Genomic DNA, 20,575 nt, shown 5'->3' with positions numbered 1-20,575 from the left:
CTAAAGAATAAATGACTCAAGCTCACAATGCGCCATCGAATCACAATCATAAGTTCACCAAACATGGACAGAGTCCAGCCTGTATTGCATTGTATTGTCCTGTAACTCTGTAACTACACAAACAAATATTTATGTTTGTGTAAATTAAACATGCATTTAAATGGGACATTGATTGCATAGTTACTTTGTTAAGATGTGAACAAAGTCATTCAGAAGTGGTTTTATGCAAAATGCTCCATTTTAGAGAAACTTACTGAGACAGAATTGTTTACAGTGGTGAAAGAATCCAGAGATCAGAAGAACTTGTGTCTCTAAAAGTTACTCGAGACAAAGTTATTACATGTTATAGTTATGAATGCATTGCGTGAAGCCCGAGATGGTGTTTTATGATAGTTTTGAATAAGGCTTTGGTATAAAAGTTCATTCTTAACCCTTCAAGGCTGAAACAAACAGTATTTCTACCATTTTATCTTCTTTCCTCTATGAACATGATTTCTTAGTACTGTTGCTGCATTTGTTTGATTATTAAAAATGTATTCTAACAAAACCAGAAATGCATAGAATATTTAGTTCATGTCACAAACCAGCTTTTTTAACCTGGGAAAAAGCATGAGTTGTCACATCAGTCGTGCTTTATTGTGATTGGTGCTTAAACAAAACAATAACACATGTTTACTGATTTAGATTCTGCTCCCAATGAAGTTCCATGCTTGCTGAGGAAAAACAACATATCCAGAAACAAAGTGCCTCTTTATAGGAAATACAAAAGCAGACAGAAAGCTCAGATTTCAGATATACACACATAACTTCCCCAGCAGCAGATTTAATCAAACTAAAAAGATCAACAGCATATTCATATTCACATGCATTGACAAGATGTTGTCGGGACCCAAAACAGTCCAGCCTCCACCCCGAGTCCAGGACGTGGGGTTACGTTACAACTAATTAATTCTAAGTTAAGTTTTAGTGCTAAATTTATTCTGTTCTCTGATGCAAAAAGGGTAATAAATATAAAATAAAAAGACTAAAAAGACTAAAAATATTTCTTGCAAAAATAAAGAAAACTTCAGCCGATGGGTTCTTTTGAAGGAGAGGAAAAGGTCCTCTTCATTTATTAAGTTCCAAGTGACATGATGGCTCTCAGACAGCTATAATGCAATGGGTTCTTACAATGCATCCTACTTTATACCTTGTCTGGGGTGAATTTATCACCCCTCCCTTATTATATGACCTCAAGTCACCCTTTGGCTACCATTATATCCGCTGTATTAAATTCGTTTTCTTATTTCCCGTCAAAATTAAGATCATTTTTTTAATATAGTTCTCCATATTGGGCCATCTTAACCTCGAACTGGGCACCTTCCTCATTATCAAGAGTTATGGCCAGTTCCTGCTCACTTCTTATCTAGTCTCCTCATTAAAGGGTGCGTTGTTTTCACTGAGCAGGCAGGATTTCCTAGAGTAGGTGTCCAGTATCTGCAAAGGTCCCTACCAAGTGAGGCCCTGTCTCTCTGTGCCCCGGAGCGGAAATTATCTCTATATATGGAAGCGTTAGGCCTGTTCTTCCACTGAATAGATCTGTCTGCCTCACCTAAATTACTTTTACTTTATTTTAATAATTTCTAAGTTAATGATTGTTGCAAAACTTTTATTAATGATGACTCAAGGACATTTCATCAGAAACCCCGACAATGCTTTGTTCAATAGGGCTAAAAGCCATTCATGATGAAGAGGTACAAGCGAGGAACCACTATTTTACCAACATTACACATAAAACCTCACGCATGGATTCACTGGTTGTTTTGAATAGTACATAAAATGACTATATTTTATGTTGTAGTCATTTTGGCCGCTGGTTTCCGTCACCACCACTGTCAAGAAATCTGAGTCTGTAAGCTACTCTATAATGCACCATCTCACATTAAACCCGCCCTGAACGACTTTGTGCCCTTTGAATTCCTGTGAATCTCAAATTCCATGTAAACAGCACTTCTCTTGAACCCATCTGCATCATTCATTTTCCATCTTTACTGGAAGGAAATGGAAATGAGTTTTGTTCCAACAAGCTCCGTGACGCTCACCTGGAGCTGCCCACCTGCAGCTCTACAGAAGAAAAAGACCTTAATGAACAAAGAAGTTGGACTTAAACTAATAGCTGTGAATCACACCATCTGTTGCATACAGGATACGTTAACTTTCAAACAGGCAGATCAAAACATGTCAGCAAATGCTGACAATTTGCTACATGGAAAAGCAGAGCTGCATTTAAAAACCGGTCGATTAAATCATATGACATGTATCACAATGAGAGAAGGCGAATTCTAATCAAGGATGAATACACAGGATCAGCCAAATACAAGGATTTACATCTTATTTAATTGTCCTACTTGCTAGAGTAAGCTACATCCGCTGTAATCTGTCCACTTACTGAACCGCGCAACTCTCAAACTCTCAGCCCAATAAAAGACCCTTATATAAAATCAGTCACGGTGCATCAGTCACTTCAGATGAAAATGAATAGGTCTACATGTACAGTGACCCTGTTAAAAAAAAGGACAGTGATTTATACAAAATTGCATAGTAAGTACTGCATATTAAAACAAAGCTGTGCCCTGTAACATCTTTACCAACATCAGCATTGAGTGTAAACATCACTCAAATATCTCATCCTGATTATGAACCCTTTCAGTATGTTTATATTGTTATTCCATGTCTGCATAGTAATTAATAAGCAAAGACTAACCTTCTAATTCTTGGACCGCTATAATATTATACCTGCTGGATTAAAACCTTATATCTCCAAAAGCTGAATTTACAGGAGAAATGTTCTTAACTTTTAAGGGAAGTTGATGGAGAAGGTTATGTCGGACCCATTCTGCTTGTCCGCTCAACATTACATTCAACACCAATTTCACTTCAAATAATGCAAAAAAAGAGAAAAACAACAAAAACAGAGATATAAGGTTTTGTCCCGACGGTGTGGATATGAAATACTGCGTAAAAGTCATGTGAGAAGATTATATGTAAAATAATATTAATCTGGACAGTAAGTTTTTTTTAGTTTGCTCAGAAAATACTAATATTAGAATAAATACAAATAACATGAACGTCAATCTAAAAGTCAATCTGTTCATTTGATGATTTCCAAACCTGTCCACCAGAGAGCCCAGAGTTATTTGCTATCATTCAACACCTGGTTTGGCTAATCAGTGATGCAATTTAATAAATGAATAAATGAAAATCAGGAATTAAACTTTGTTCATCTAGCCAGCTCAAAAGTTATCCTTTTTTATAACAAGAAACTCTTGTTATGTTTTACTGAATTTGTGCTTATTTGGATGTTTTTGATGTTTTGAGAAAAAAAAACACACTTACTGTCCAGATTAATAAGTTTCAAAATATTAGCTTGGGTGCTTACACTTTTGCAGAGTTCCATATATGTAAAACAAACGGATAACATACAATTCCTCATAATATACAGTGCATAAGTACAAAAGAGTGCAATACATCTACAGTAGTATTTACAGAGATATGTTTGATATGAATGCACTGACACCACAGGGTGAAATGAGAAATTCAGACAGAATTATAGACAGAGAGTCCAGAAGCATTTTATGGAGATTAGAAATGTAATTATGCGGACAGACGTATTCATGCGAGATATTTTACACAGGTGCTTTTAAATATAAACGTATTTCCAAAACCCACGGTCTGTCTGAAAGAAGTAAAACAAGTGTCTCTGTATAGGGAGACACTATGATACAAATACATCAGCTTATTTTCTTTTAGACCTGCAGTTTCTCGGTCTTCATAGGATGATGGTGGATTGTTCATAAATCTCTAGCAGGGGTTTAGCGAGACATCATCCGCACAAACTCTGAAAAGACAAGAGATAAAAGACGTTAACGTTTACTAGAGGGCCACTCTGAGTAAGACATACTCAGTAAAAACCTTTAAGACTTTAGAATAGACTTTCATTCTATTCTATAGCAATTCACCTTTTCTCTTCTTTCTGGTCTCTTCAAATGTCTCACAAAGACTTGCAATGTAATACCAGCATAGATCTAAATCAGGGTGCCTACAGGGATGTTTGATTTAGCTCAACAGAAAGCTGAGATCAAAAACATTTTAACTTCAACTTCTGATTTTTAAGTACTTTTAGTGACAAAATGTACACACAAGTTACAAAAAAATTAATTGTAGTTTAAGGGGTTGAATGAAACCCTAAGCATCTCTCTGAGCTGATGTCTAACATTAACCATAAACATTTACCCAAATCTAAACAAAACCAATCTGAACCCTTAACCTGACTACAGCCAGACTCCAAAAATATTTATAATCAACAAAATGTACACACAAGTTACAAAAAAAATACAATCCCTGGCCAAGGCCATTGTTACTGACTGCACTCTGACTGTACCAAAGGATATTATATACTCTCTAAGCAAAAAGAGATTTATGTAACAGACAATAACAGAACCCTTTCTGATGCTATAGGGACCATTCTACCCTATTCAGATGTTCATATCCTTTCATAGATATTTACAAGGATTATGTGATGATTATTTTAACCCAGGGCATTAATTGAGATAATAATAAACTAAATGTATGCAAAATCATTGTATAAAAGGTACTTTCTATTGGGAGGTGTCTGTCCCAAACTCTAGCCCCAAAATTTCAAGTTGTGAAAATAATACTTAAATACATTTTTATTTCTTTTAAAGCGATGATGCAGGATTTGGATCATCATGCATTTCATTTTAAAAGAAAAAAAAGAAAAGTTTTTCCCGTTTTGATGTCACTACTGAAACACAAAGAGTTTTAGCCTATTTTAGCCATACCCCTGAATTTTAGAGCAGGAAGTAATACTGCATCCCTGTCACTCATGGCCATATGGTGAGCAGTCAGGTCCCACTGTTTTGAAGCAAATGTGTCCCAAAGTCATAAAACCAGTCTGTAACCTTAAGAAAACAAATAAGCTCTTTGTGTTTGAATGAAACATGTTAGGATTTATGTACCTCTATATTGCCAAAAGTATTCACTCACCCATTCAGGTGTTACATTCACTTCCATGGCCACAGGTGTATAAAGCCGAGCCCCTAGGCCTGCAGACTGCTTCTACAGACATTAGTGAAAGAATGGGTCGCTCTCAGGAGCTCACTGCATTCCAGCGTGGTACCGTGATCGGACGCCACCTGAGCAGCAAGTCCAGTAGTGAAATTTCCTCACTACTAAACATTCCACAGTCAACTGTCAGTGGAATCATAACAAAGTGGAATTGATTGGGAATGACAGCAACTCAGCCATGAAGTGGTAGACCACGTAAAATGACAGAGCGGGGTCAGTGGGTGTCACCAACTTTCTGCAGAGCCAATCGCTACAGATGTCCAAGCGTCATGTGGCCTTCAGATCAGCTCAAGAACAGTATGGAATGAGTTTCTAAGACCGAGCAGCTGCATCCAAGCCTTACATCACCAAACGCAATGCAAAGCATCAAATGCAGTGGTCTGAAGAGCCGCCGCTGGACTCTAGAGCAGTGGAGATGTGTTCTCTGCAGTGATGAATCACGCCTCTCCGCCTGGCAATCTGATGGACGAGTCTGAGTTTGGCGGTTTCCAGGAGACGGTACTGGTCTGACTGCGTTGTGCCAAGTGTAAAGTTTGGTGGAGGGGGGATTATTGTGTGGGGTTGTTTTTAAGGAGTTGGGCTCGGCCCCTTAGTTCCACTGAAAGGAACTCTTAAAGCTTCAGCACCAAGAGATTTTGGATGATTTCATGCTCCCAACTTTGTGGGAACAGTTTCCTTCCTGTTCTTACATGACTGAGCACCAGTGCACAAAGCAGGTCCATAAAGACATGGATGAGCGAGTTTGGTGTGGAAGAACTTGACTGGCCTGCACAGAGTCTTGATCTCAACCCGATAGAACACCTTTGGGATGAATTAGAGTGGACACTGCGAGCCAGGCCTTCTCGTTCAACATCAGTGTCTGACCTCACAAATGCTCTCCTGGAAGAACGGTCAAAAATTCCCATAAGCACACTCCTAAACCTTGTGGAAAGCCTTCCCAGAAGAGTTGAAGCTGTTATAACTGCAAAGGGTGGGATGACATCATATTAAACCTAATAGATTAAGAATGGGATGTCACTCAAGTTCATATGCGTGTGAAGGCAGACGAGCGAATACTTTTGGCAGTATAGTGTATGTTCGTAATTTTATTTCTCTTAGCAGTTTTAGGACAACCATTATTAAGTCTCTTGAGCCATCAATGAGCAACTTACTAACTAGTATTAATTACACAGTAACTGCAATGAAACTAACGTGTGAGTTATGTAGTGATGAGAGTGAGGAATTGAAGTTTTGGCCTTGTAATGGGTTCTTATAGTTTAAGGGGTTAAATGGAACCCTAAGTGTCTCTCTGAGCGGATGTCTAACATTAAACAAAACTGAAATAATGAAATCTTAACCTAACTACAGCTAGACTCAAAAATGATTCATTATTTATTTAAAAGTCTTGTTTATAGGAGCCGCAGAAAGTTCACAGTTACTGGAATTTTAATCTCTCACCCTCAAAGTCCACCAGCCCGTCTCCATTCAGGTCCACATCTCTGAGGATCTCATCAATCTCTCTGGTGTTTAGCTGCTCACCCATCAGTTTTTTCATGGCCTCCCTCAATTCAGCTAGACTGATCTGACCATCGCCGTTAGAGTCAAACTGAGAGAGAGAGAGAGAGAGAGGGAAGTAATAGAAGATTGATAGAGTTAAAGTATTAAAATAAGAAGTTAGTTATGACTTATATTAGTTATATTGCAAAAGGCTGATATGAATTTTTAATTTACATATTTTAATTTCTTTAAAATATGCACTTTGAAACATTTTACTGTAAAATTACACACAAAATATGTAAAAATGTAAGCGAATAAGCTACATCACAACAATCTTGTGTTCGAGTTGGCTGTGAAGTTACAATATATGATTATTATTTTATGTTATTTAGTGTTAATTTGGTGCAATAAATAATAATAAAATAGCAACTGTACACAAAGATTTGTTATTTACTGTGCCATATTAAGAGTAAGTAAAAGTAAAATATCAACTGCATATTGTATTGTACAGTAGTTTACTGTAAATTTACATATATTTTTTTTACCAGACCTACAAATGCTTTCTATGCAAATAAAGTAAAATATGAACTAAAATAAAATAATATAAATTGACATAGTCAATGTGCTGTGATATTACAGAAAATATCTAGCGATGTCTGATTTTCACAGTCAAATGATGAATACAGTTTCTTACTGTAAGTACAGCATATTAAAACTGTACTGTACTGTATTATTACATATTGTGAAAGCCCAGCCAAAATTGTACTGCAGTAGAATTCAGATGCGCGCAGATCGTAAGAAGAGAGTTTTAATCTCATGTAAGGGAGTGAGCAAAATCGAAAACAGTAAACAGTCCATGGGTCAAAACACAGGTCAGAGAACTCAGGCAACGGTATCCAAGGGGTAAGACAAAAGGACGGAAGACACAGGATGACAGTCATAACAAAAATGCTCAGTATGACCAGAGATGCAATACTTTGTGTTTAACCTATGCTAAGCCCGGGCTTAAATATTACATATTCCTAGTCATATGACTTATGACACAGGTGCCACATATTAAAACTCAGGTGAGTGATAGCGCTGATAGGAGCGCGAGTCAAGTTCATTAATCACATGATCTCCTGTAGATCTCTGGGAACTGGAGTCCGATGGAAGCGTGACAATAATTGACAGTCCGCTTTTTATTCTTTTAGTTCTTTTACTGTCATAAACGATTTCACTAACCTCTCTGAAAGCGTCTCTCAGCTCTTTTACTCCAATCATATCTGCTGTCTCTGCAAGCATTTTAGGCCCCATCAGCTCCACAAAGTCCTCAAAGTCAACTCGGCCCCCACCTAGACAACAACACAAGCATTCGTTCCTATGAATACACAGCCGTAGTAACCATGAAGAACATATACAAAACTGTGATTTTTACCTGTGTGGGTTGAATGTGAGTCTGAAGTTTTGAATCTTATGTTCAAAATCCTGGTGACTCTAAAGACCTGATGTTTGTGATCACTGAAAATTATTATCCAATAGACCAGTTACAGCTGGTTGGCTTTTGTACAGCTACACTTACCAGGCACCACTTTATTACAAGCCCTTGCCTTGTAGGACCACTTTGCTACTGTACAGTTGATATGTAAGCCCTTCATCAACGGTCAGTGTTTGACCACAGAGCCCCTGTTGACTGGATATTATTTGGGTGGGGGATCACTCTCAACCCAGCAGTGACACTGAGGAGTTAAAACTCCAGTAACCCCACTGTGGCAGGTACACAGCACCACTCACACTACCACGTGTCACTGCTGTGCTGAGAATGATCCACTTACCTAACAACACCTACTTGCCAGCAGTCTTGTGGTCCGAGATTGACCAATGAAAAATGAGGCAAAGAGTAAGTGAACAACTGCGCAGCAACAGACGGTCTGCAGTCTATGATTGCCCACCTCTATAATGGCAGTGAGTGAACGCATAAGCCACACTACTATTTGGAACTTTGTAGTCACTTGTCTTACTTTTTGCAATTTTATATGCATGATAATAATTAATATCTTTCTAAATATCTAGACTTTCTACTACGGGTGGCAGAATTTCAGTGCTGCTGCCCCCAAACTCTTTTATTTATTTTTTCCCCTCTATTATGATGATGGAAAGCATCCTTGGGTTTGTGAAAGGCACTATATAAATTTAACTTATTATTATTATTATCTACAGTCTATTTACCTGCCTTAACATTTACCCTCTGCGTTTGAAATGTGAGGCATTCTAGACACTATTTTAAGATTATTCATATTATACAGCTTTGAGTCATTTTCATCATTTCATTGATTATATTTAAATGGTTTTATATATTTATCTAGGAGTATTTTGCCAAAATAGGAACAAAATAGGTCCACTCACATATCTGCTGACTGAGCTCTATCAGCTCCATCTCTGTAGGCATGTAGCCCATCGTCCTCATGCACTCGCCCAGGTCCTTACAGCTAATGAAACCGTCCCTGTCCTTATCAAACTCCATGAAAGCTTCTTTCAGCTCTGAGACAGACAGAGAGAGAGAGAGACAGAGAGAGAGAGAGAGAGAGAGAGAGAGAGAGAGAGAGAGAGAGAGAGAGAGAGAGAGAGAGAGAGAGATTAGCTGATAATAACATGCAGAATGCAGCTAGAGGACGTTGAAGGATGAGAGTTTTACAGGAGTAGGAGTTTTACGGAGTCACAGTCTGGGGGGAAGGTCAGTTTGGACTGAGCAAGAAAGAGGGAGCGATAATGAGGAGAGCGCATTAATAGAGGAATGAGGCAAAAGCCAAAGAGGGGGCTTAGCTGTCATCACTGTAATGCAGTTTGCTGTATTTCTGTACCTTCAATTTCCTCTGGCCGCAGATCTCTGTCCTGAAGTGATTACAGATTACAAGTAGACACAGAGACAAACAGTAAGTTAGGACAGACAAGCACATACAAACATGAAAACACAACGTGTGCATATTCTATGCAAAATTATTTTTGTGTTCACAGTGTTAAATTATAATTTGGAAAGTTTAACCAATGGTGGCAAACATGAAAAGTGTGTGGGACAGGAAAAAAGGTCCAGATTTCAAAATGACATTAAAAGAATAAGAAGAACACTAGGAGCAGTTCAGGGTCACGGATATTGGCTGAAAATGCCCGCATATTACATTTCTTTTTTCAGTCTGCTAAAAACTGACATGTTTATCTGGATTTATGTACCAAAAATAGCCGTAATTCACTTTTGCACAACCATTTTTTCTGTTTTATCCTGGAGAATTAATTGGGCTGTTTGTGACTGTGCCTTGAAGACTGATTTATGGAAATCATATCTGTTCTGATTGGCTACCCTGTACTGTGTCTCACTCAAAAAACAGTTTTGGCTTAGAAATCTAAGGTAATAAACTTAATATAGCAGTATTCATCAATAAACAGATCAATTATGCATGATAACAGATGGACTACAGCGGCTAAAATTAGCTTGCTATCTAAGTTACTCCTCTGAAACACATTTTCATTTTGCATCATGGCCAAAATTTGACAAAGAAACGCTCATGCACTGTCACCATTCCATCTTCAGGTTTCATTTGTTAGGAATATGAATGGGGAGATGTTTACTTGGAATTCTAGGAATCCCAGGGGTCATCGCTATTTTCTTATGTTTCTAGGTTCCCTGAGGCCCCTTTTCACATGTATAGGAAATGTCTAGGAAACAACTCTATGTTTCCCATAGAGAGGACTGACAGTTGTTCTGGCTGACCAACAATAGTGAAACAGCTCTCTTTTTAAAGACACAAACACCTACCCCACAGCGAAGTGGAAGTGAATGACGTGGCAGAAATTTTGGGATGGTAATGATTTCAGGAAAAATATTGGCCACCCCAGCCAACACCTTTAATACCAAGCATGTATTTCAGCAAAATGAAAATAAGAGTAGCATCCAAGTCTCAAATTTGCAAACATCCATATGGTGATGTCTTATATTTTTTTAATATAATAAAAATCTGAAATTAAGTGCATGCACATGCTGCTTCCAAAGAGATTCCCTATCAAAACACACTCTGAACAATTCAGTAAACAAGAATGAAAATCCATTCTGAGATGGGCAGCGTTTAAAAGTTTTTAGTTATAATATTAAATCTGCTTCTCATTGTACATTTGATGACCACATGACGTTAACCTTGGGCACCACTTTAAAACTTTTCTTAATATATCATATTGAAGTATATCACAAAGAGCTAAACATAGAACCATGGTAATGTAAAAACCTGGTACTATAGAACCCGTGGGGCTAACGTGCTGGATCTTGTTTATACAAACATCCCTGGCGTGTAAAGGGCTGAGCCCCGCCCCCACTACGGTTACTCGGACCACATCTCTGTGATGCTGATTCCAGCATACAGACCACTCATCAGACATGCCAAACCAGAACAGAAGCAAACGAGAACCCAGCCACCAGGAGCTATCTCTGCCCTTCAGGACTGTTTATGGCACTCTGACTGGGAGATGTTCAGAGTAGCAGCAACTACTGGTGACTCCATCAACCTGGAGGAGTACACAGAATCAGTGGCTGGCTACATCAGCAAGTGCATTGATGATGTTCCTGTCTCCAAACACATCACAACTTACCCCAACCAGAAACCATGGATGACTGCAGAGGTGCGCATGCTGCTGAGAACCCACGACAAGGCTGTCAATTCAAGGGACAAAGCAAGCCTCAGGGTGGCAAGAGCCAAGCTCTCCTGGGCCATCAAAGAGCCTAAGCGTGCCTACTCAAAGAAAATCCATGATCATTTTCAAAACACTGCTGACACACAGCACATGTGCCAGGCCATCATCAACTACAAGTCACCTCCTCCTGCTTGTGACAGTGATGCCTCCCCTCCAGACATGCTTAACAACTTCTACGCTTGGTTTGAGGCACAGAACGGCACGACGGTGAGGAAAACCACACCTCCTCCAAGTGAACAGGTACTGTGTCTGTCCACTGCTGATGTGCGGAGAACTCTACACAGAGTCAACCCACAAAAAGCACCAGGGTCCGACAGCATAGCAGGAAGAGTGCTCAGAGAATGCGCTGAACAGCTGGCTGATGTTCTCACGGACATATTCAACATCTCTCTGAGCACTGCAGTTGTTCCAACATGCTTCCATCAAAGTCCACCATCATCATCCCTGTGCTGAAAAAGTCTCCAGTGTCCTTCCTGAATGACTACCATCCCGTTGTCATCATGAAGTGCTTCGAGATGCTTGTCATGAGGCACGTTAAAGACCAGCTTCCTCCTTCACTTGACCCACTGCAATTTGCATATCTCCCCAACCGCTCAACAGATGACACCATCTCTACCACACTCCACCTGGCTCTCTCCCACCTGGACAATAAAGACACCTATATCAGAATGCTGTTCATAGACTTCAGTTCAGCGTTCAACACCATCATTCCTCAGCAGCTGATTGGAAAACTGAGCCTGCTGGGCCTGAACACTTCCCTCTGTAATTGGATCCTGGATTTCCACATTGAGAGACCTCAGTTAGTCAGGATAGGTAATAACATATCCAGCACCACCATACCGAGCACTGGCACCACTCAGGGCTGTGTGCTCAGTCCACTGCTGTTCACTGTACTGACTCGCGACTGTACTGCAGAGTACAGCTCAAATCACATCAGCAAGTTTGCTGATGACACGACAGTGGTGGGTCTACTCAAGAATGATGAGTCAGCATATAGAGAGGAGGTTCCATGGCTAACGGACTGGCACGGAACCTACAACCTGTTTCTGAATGTAGACAAAACTAGATGGTTGTTGACTTCCGAAGAGTGCGAAGTGACAACCCCCCACTGAACATCACTGGCTCTGCTGTAGAAATCATCAGGAGCACCAAGTTCCTCCGTGTCCACATCACAGAGAACTTCACCTGGTCCCTCAACACCAACTCCATATCCAAGAGAGCCCAGCAGTGCCTCTACTTCCTGTGGAGACTGAAGAAGGCTCATCTCCCCACTCCCATCCTCACCATGTTCTACAGGGGGTCCATGGAGAGCATCCTGAGCAGCTGCATCATTGCTTGGTTTGGGAATTGCACCGCCTCAGACCACAAGACACTACAGCATATAGTGAGGACAGCTGAGAAGATCATTGGGGTCTCTCTCCCCTCCATCAATGACATCTACACCACACGTTGTATCCGGAAAACCACCAGCATTGTGGGCGACCCCATCCATCCCTCACACAGACTTTTTTCACTGCTGCTGCCTGGCAGAAGGTACTGGAGCGTCCGTGTCACCACTGCCAGACTCTGCAACAGCTTTATTTCTCAAGCAATCAGGTTTTTAAACTCACAAGGACTGAGCTAACCCCTGAACTGAGCTAATCTTTTGATGCTCTACTTGCACTATCTGGATCATTGCTGCCACACTTAAGTGTCTACCACAGTGTTTTTTACTGTTTTACTCAGGTTTTTTTCTACCTCAGTAACTGCTGTGTTCATGTCTGTCATCTGACCACGTGACTCACAGATCACATCATGTTAATATCTCTGCACCTTATTCCACGACCTCATGTCCAGAGTGAGTGCTGTGTTGGTGCTGCACTGTCCTGTCTGTTTACTGTGTCTAATGTCTGTTTAATTGATTGTATTTATTGTTTGTAGTTTAATTTTTTGTTTGTATACGATGTCTGCACGTTCACACTTTGTACTTTTTGTTCCTTGTTGCACCGTGATGTTCCTGGAGGAACGTAATTTCACTCCACTGTGTACTTGTACATAGATGGAATGACAATAAAAGCCTCATGACTTGACTTGACTATAAAGCCCTGGGAAAATAGAATCATAGGAACATATAACTTTAGGGACATTGACCTCTGGGAACCCAGGTCTCGTTAACACCACTCAGCCCAATTTCTATGTCAGCCTTGGAGGACTGGAGCCCATGCCTCTCTGTAAATGTGAATAAACTTGATTTCACACAACATTCAACAGGAAATATCTTGTATCTCTGTGATTATTGCAAAAAAAAAAAAAATTGTCAGACAGTTTGAACTGTAGACTGTGTAATTAGTGTATAATAAGCCTTGGGATGACTCTAAGAAGCCTGGGATTTTTAGGGGTTAAATGACACTATATTTGGGCTGTGCTGTCTGAACTGAAAGGTCTAAAGAGCATTCTGAAGAATAGGTCTGAACAGTACACGTGAAACCAACTCGCTTCAACATATAGAAGGAATGTGCGTGAGTGTCTCTGTCAGGTGGTAGACAGAAAAATCCATTTTTAACACTCTACTTTGAAGCCTCTCCAAATAAATAAATATCAGCAAACAGAAAAAATCATTTCTGCATTATATAAGTGTGCTGAATAGGAGTGCTGGTGTGATTTAGGCTGTGCTGTGATGGCCTGAGCCTGTGTTTTGGCAGTGTCTGAGTGCAGCATCCTGGCTCTGCAGCTGCATATTTAGGCTGATTACTGCTGTGAATCGGCAAAGCAGCAGTTCCGTGCAGCCCTGCCCTGCACACAGGGGTTACTACACTGGACAGATTACATGGGCCTGAGTTACCAGGCAACAAATGGAGCTCAAAAGATTTTTTGGGTTTTAGAGGTCTCTTTTAGAGCAACTGCCTAACTCCCACAGACAACTAGACTCACTAACATGCTTACACAAGGCACAGTTGCACTAGCTTTCTGGAGGAGTGTATTTTTCATGCTATTTATCTTTTGACAGATCAACCTGATGTTGCAGACCTCGAATGGTGAGACAACACTAAATTGCCAAAAGGTGCCAAGTAATAGAGAGAGAGAGAGAGAGAGAGAGAGAGAGAGAGATCAGTATAATCTCCATGCAGGAATCTGAACAGAATGAGTGGGTGTAGCACACTAGCCACACAAAAAGGATTGTGAGATTATCATGCAGATGTGAATATCGATATGAAATATTAAAGTGCCAGCGACTTGGCTTCTACTAATATTTCCATTTTAGGAGTGCATTTGTTACACACAGTTTTACACCCATCTGTTACGCATATTACCCATCTGTATTTGTTAGTGGTGATGACATTACTAAGCTCAATGACAGCGCAGTCATGCCAAAAGATAACCAGACTCTATTGGCCAAGTCGAGTCCTCCAGTTTCTCATAGAATCTTTACAGACAAGATTTGTGCAACGGATGTCGGTCTTTCCCTCTCTGATAAATAATCACAAACCTGTCTGAAAAAGAGAATTCCAACATTTTTTTTTTTCATCTCATTAAGATGGAAACAAGGTCACTCAGAGTGGAATTGAAGTGAAATTTTCCATTACAGAGAAAGTGATTAAGTCAGAACTGTTCACAGGGATAGGATGTCAGACATGTTAACGTCTCTGAAAGCTACACAGCAAGTTATAACACAAAATGGTTACAGTATGATGTCTGATGCCTGGGATATTGTTTTCTCGGTTTCATCCTCATCAACATTACATGTAAAAACTGGTTATTTTGGGCAGAAAATGAAATGGCTATATTTGTGTTTACCCCTGGTTCCTATCCTCATCATTGTAAAGCGTCAATAAGTTCCTCTACAATTTACCTTTTCTCATAAAAACACTCTGAATGACTTATTTATGCAGTAATTCTTTAAACAATGGTGACATTCACTCCAGTCTATTCTAAAATGTAATTAAACTACTGTTACACTTTTGTGAAAATGCTACAGTAAAGTGGCTATAGGAAGAAAAGTGCTTTGGAGTTAAATGAAAAAAAGAACACTGCAAAAAATGATATCTAGGCAAATGAAATTATCTTAAATTTCACTTATTCCACAGTATTTTTACTCGCTTTGCTGTAAAAAAAAAATCTAGAAATGAGGTAAATGATCTTGTAATAAGTTTACAACATACTCAAAATGAGTAATATTAGACAGCTAACAAAGGTGTGAAATACAGGGGGTCGTTGGGGGTCAGGGATTCCCTAATTTACCTCTTGGGCCACCTGAATGTCTCAAAATTTTGGGGGTCCCTGAAAATCAACCTATTATGACATTATGCTGTTCGTTAGGGAAATACAAACGCTCAAACACCAATTCAGGGATAGCTCGTTCTTTAGCTGCTTTACCCACAGTGAGTGAGCTTCTGCCTCAGGGTGGCGCTGTAGCAAATCATTTAACCAGGTCCTGCATAGCCTACAGTCTTATTGGGCCTCATTCTCCAAACACTCTTGAAAAGAAATTTCTTCTTGCATAGTTTTAATGAAGTTTCTTATATTTGGTAATGTTTTCTAATTCGGGATTTGTTCTTAGGTAAGAACAGAATCTACACACACTCAAGAAAACAAAGGTGCAAACAGTTCTGCGGTTTAAGAACACATCATGAATTTGATATAGACTTTTCCTTAGGACCCTTTTTCTTAGGGTTCTCAAGAACACATTTAAGAAAAAACATAGGAAGATATTGGTGAATGAGGCCAAATGTTCTTTTAGGGATCCTTAGGTAAGGCTAGGTTCTGCATAGCACCAAAACATTCTACTGTATAAAAGCTTGACATCATAACAATAGCAGAACCCTTTTTCCACCAGTCTGAAGAACAATTTCACCATGCAAAGCACCATTTAGACGTGAAATGGTTCTATGTCAAACTCAAGGTGCTATATAGAACCAATGCCTTTACTAAAGAACCCTTCAAGAACCACATTTTTACAGTGTAGCAACTGCAGCAATGACCGGGAAACTTTGAAAAACTTTACAATGTACCGCAGAATATTTTTACATCTGAAACCCTTCTTTCCCCCAAGAGTTTCATAGAAAAATGCATATTTTTAAACTAAAGATAGAAGAGGATGTGTATAAGATTGTAGTTAATGGGTGGGAGAGTGCATTACCAAACTGGAGAAGAGCATTTCCAGAAGTATAACTGTTAAACCAAATATTTTGATGCCATTTATGCAAGCATAAATGAAATTACAGCAAGTCACTTTGGGGCCGGCTGGGGCCCCTTGAATACCAGGGGCTATTTTGCACACTGATGTTTACAATCATTTCACTTTATATATATATAGCCATACAAAACATAGAATTCAATAATATTTAGTATAGATCTGATGATAAAACCTTAAAGCACCTTGTCTCACTACTGGTTGAAGGAAACATTTTCAAACTACATGATTTTAAAAGCAGCTATTTGGAAATCTATTTTATGAGCTAAACAACTGAGTGTCTTCTTAAGACGGTCTCTAGTAGGGTCCTAAAATGTAACACAGCAACATGCAGATTAAACACTAATAAGAAATGTTGGCTGTCCTCTACTGTAAGCACAAGGACGAAAAAGATCTTAAGATGAACCAGGCATCAGCAAAGAATAGTGCTCCCTTAATGGCCTACAGCAATTAGTGCCTCTGTACTGTGTAAGACATCTGCAGGATATTACACTGATATTGATCCCAGTGCACATCCACTTCTCAGTCATCATTCTGCTAAATGTGACTTCATTTTCTAAACTGGCCGCAGCATTGTCCTTTTCAGTTGACAGTCATTCAAGCAATACCTCAGTTCTTCAAATACAGCGTACTACAGTCTAATAAACCGGATTGTTTTTATATCTTCAATACAGAAAGAACTTCTATAGCATTTGCCAGTTGCCATTCTCCTTTACACCGAATAAAAGCAACCGTATACTGGTAACTAAAATAGACGAGTTTTTTTCCAGACGTCACATGATCTACAGAATGCTGTGCGACAAACTCACATAGGAAGGAGCTGGTGGACGATGGCACAGCATCCTTCAGACGCAGGGCACAGGCAGTGTGGAAGGGGATGACAGGTTACAGAGGGATGGCTTGCTGATGGTAGTGATGGGATGACTGTAAATGGTTAAGGAAAGATAGAGTGATGAATAGGTTTATAACACAATCTACTAGATGTGTTTTTGTTAAAATAGTTAAGAGAGCTGAAACATTTCATTTGGCTCCTGATGTCAAGGTTAGGGTTTGGTGTAGCACAGCAGTAATTAGATACAGCCACACCACACTCAGTGGAAAGAAAGAGCCAAGACAAAGACAAGACTACATTCTGTGTGTGCGCATGTGTAGGCACATACGAGCTGGGCCTGAGCAAGGCCATGTCGGAGGAAGATGCAGGCAGGGCCCACGATGTTGTGCAGCATGGAGCAGTTCTGAACCAGAGCACATAGTGGCTCATCAAACTCCCTCTCACTCCCCGAATCTTCATCCTCCTCATCCTCAGCACCTGCGCCCTGCACTGTCCCCAGCATTGCCGCTGCTAGTGGGGGTGTGTCGCTCTCCAGGGCCGGCGTGCCCTTCAGGAGGAACCACACAGTTAACCTGCTGCCCTATTTACACCACCATCCCAGTGCCAGTTAACTCACCATTCCACTCTTTCCACCATCCCAGTCCTAGTTAATTTACAAAAACAGTCCCTTTTAATCCTCCACAGTCTCAGTCCTAGTTACAGTCCTAGATACCCCACAATCCTTTGTACCTCACCATCCTAGTCACCTAAGTCCCACTCATCCCACTATCCTAGCCCCATTTACCCCACCATTCCAGGTCTAATTACTTCACAGGATCAGTCCCAAAAGTGGGGGGGGGGGGGGGCATTTTACCCTACCATCCCTCTCCTAGTTTCCCCATCATCCCAGTTACAGTTTTCCCACTATGTTAGTCCTGGTCTTGCCACTGTACCTTGGCATTTCAGTCCCTCACAGTCTCAGTTATGCTACCATTACAGTCCCATATATCCTACTTTCCCTGTCCCAGTTACCCCAACCATCCCAGTCTTGGTTGTAACACTGTCCCAATCCCATTTATTCCCCAATCCCAGTTACTTCACCATCCCAGTCATCCTATTTCCTCAATCAAAGTTACCTCACTCTCCCAGTCCCAGATATCCCACCATTCTATTCCCTTCCCTTGTATGCATTTAGCCACTCAGCATTAAGCCTGGAGCCATTCATTCAGCAATCACTCTGTGTTTAAACACTGAGCTTAGGGTTGATCATATTTGCAATAACAATAATGAGCATAATGATATTAGCCAGCTGTGCAGGTTGAAGGTGAGAAGGGATTTTGTAGTTTACAGCCAAGCACATTAGTAATTACTGACTCACCACTTTTCACACTGAACATTCAAAACGTTCACTACATGCTGATGGCCAACATCAATTGACTCTCAAAGTACTTTTCAAATTTTTTGCCAGGCTTAACAGGTTTAAATAATCCTTTGCATTTACTTTATAATTATAATTTAACTTCTTGCTTTATTTCAGCTATTTAGAAACAGGTGGGGCTTACCTTCTTCATACTGTTTCTTTTGGATGGCTTGGCTCCCATTCCCTGTTTTTTGCTTTACCTCTCACTGTTTTCTCCTGTTTTTGTGCCTCTCCCTACCCTCCCTGGCTCTCCCCTTACTCTCTCTTGCTTCCTGTGATGGGCTATTACCAACTTCAGTCCGCTTGCAGTGCGATATCTCACATTAGGCAGTCAACCTGCCTAAGTGGTCCCTGCAGAGTAATGATATTCACACTACCAATAACGAAGATGATGATGAGAGTGTAGCTGGTAATGAAGACCATAAATTCTATCCCGCAAGAGTATCTCTCCCGTGGTGTCAGCGGTGGGATCCATTTTGGGAATCTAATCTCAGAACTCTTGTCTTGAATCTGATGTCCATATTCTTCGTCTCCATCTTCTTGCCTATTGCTTCGTACACCAAAAAGTTTCCTGCTGACTTCTTGATGACTACTATACTAATATCCCGTCTCTCCCTGTACAGGACTACAGACGACTGATGTGACAGTGACAGGGATGAGATTGGAGTGAAGAGAGAGAGGAGCAGACATAGGGAGGGGTCTGAAAGAAAGAGACAGAGAGAGAGGGAGAGGGGAGGGGACTACTGAGAGAAAGAGAGAGTGGGAGGAAGGCGGGGGATAAGGGAATTAGGGGCCACTGGAGGCCTTTTTAATCCCAAACATTTCAGATTACACAGAGAGTGAAATGAGGTTGGTGCTGATGACAGGAACGCAGTGGCACCAAGGTAAACAGAGAGAGAGAGAACTGATGGACAGGCAGCGGGTGGAACGAGGAACATCAGAGAATGACCCAGAGAGAACAAAATGCAGGAAAGAAGAGGAGATCAGAGAAAGAGAAGCATGGAACAGATTAATAATGAGAAATGATGGATAATGTTTGTAAAACAGATTTCCTCACAAAAGACACACGGTAAGAAATTTAGATGACCAAAAAAAAAAAATACGACGCTGGAAACTTTGAGGGACAGGGGCTGCTACACATCTCAGCAGCACCTCAGTACAATTGTTCAGTCACCGTCGCTATGAGATCAGAACCATTTCAGCGGGACATGTAGCTGAGTCACAAGCAAAAGCAGTGGCCTGAACCATGAATGTCAACACTTGTCATCGAGATTAAGCTGAACGGTCCTTAAAGAGGGTTGGAGCAGGTGCAAAGAAAGATTTGGCAAGTCTGATTTGTTTCCCTTTTCCTCCTCCCTTGTGAGGCAGGGAGATGAGTTCCCTGGTCCAGATAAAAGTATTAGCATATTACTGAGTCACCAGCCAGCAATAATACCATTTAATCCCTCCAGATTTCCTGATATTGCCTGAATCCGAGTGTGTGTTTTAGTCTGTATTCTTTAGCCTTATGAAAACTGCATGTTAGGATTACTTGCAAGAATTAGATTTTCCAAAAGCTTGAACACATTTCTCTGAACTAGACTCTGAAAACTGTCGGTGCAACTCGTGAAACAGACACTCTGTTCTTTCAAACAGTGGAATAAAGCCCTCTGGTGTTAGTGATAATCATTCTGTTTTCTGAGACAGGAAAGAGATGCTCAAAAAACAGTGCTTGGCATATGGATGTCGGAATCCCCTTTCACTGCTTCTAGCCATAGAATTACACGTCACTGCATGAATTCTAAAATATGTTGGAAAACTAAAAATGTTTTCATGATTTTTCATATTGAAGCTTAATTTGTCACCTTAAGGCAAC

The 20,575-nt window shown here is 40.3% G+C and overlaps 1 protein-coding gene across 3 annotated transcripts in view; it reads right to left on the bottom strand.

Annotated features, from left to right (window-relative positions):
* Positions 1-614: 614 nt before the first annotated feature.
* cabp2a (calcium binding protein 2a) overlaps positions 615-20,575 on the bottom strand; it is a 33,138-nt gene continuing 13,177 nt past the window's right edge. Inside the window, exons 1-7 of one of the 3 annotated variants that reach the window (XM_017710155.2) lie at positions 18,863-19,371; positions 17,650-17,868; positions 9,444-9,474; positions 8,989-9,123; positions 7,828-7,937; positions 6,565-6,712; positions 615-3,877 (exon numbers count right to left, since the gene is read on the bottom strand). In XM_017710155.2, coding sequence (XP_017565644.1) covers positions 3,852-3,877; positions 6,565-6,712; positions 7,828-7,937; positions 8,989-9,123; positions 9,444-9,474; positions 17,650-17,868; positions 18,863-18,901 — 708 coding nt within the window. In that variant the 5' untranslated portion in view covers positions 18,902-19,371 and the 3' untranslated portion in view covers positions 615-3,851. Of the gene's footprint in view, positions 3,878-6,564; positions 6,713-7,827; positions 7,938-8,988; positions 9,124-9,443; positions 9,475-17,298; positions 17,363-17,649; positions 17,869-18,862; positions 19,372-20,575 lie in introns of those variants that run through there. The other 2 variants (XM_037538382.1, XM_017710156.2) reach the window with 2 other exon arrangements.

This window comes from Pygocentrus nattereri, chromosome 5, assembly GCF_015220715.1.
Source record: "Pygocentrus nattereri isolate fPygNat1 chromosome 5, fPygNat1.pri, whole genome shotgun sequence".
Taxonomy (NCBI): Eukaryota; Metazoa; Chordata; class Actinopteri; order Characiformes; family Serrasalmidae; genus Pygocentrus; species Pygocentrus nattereri.
This window is presented reverse-complemented; position numbering and strand designations above follow the sequence as displayed.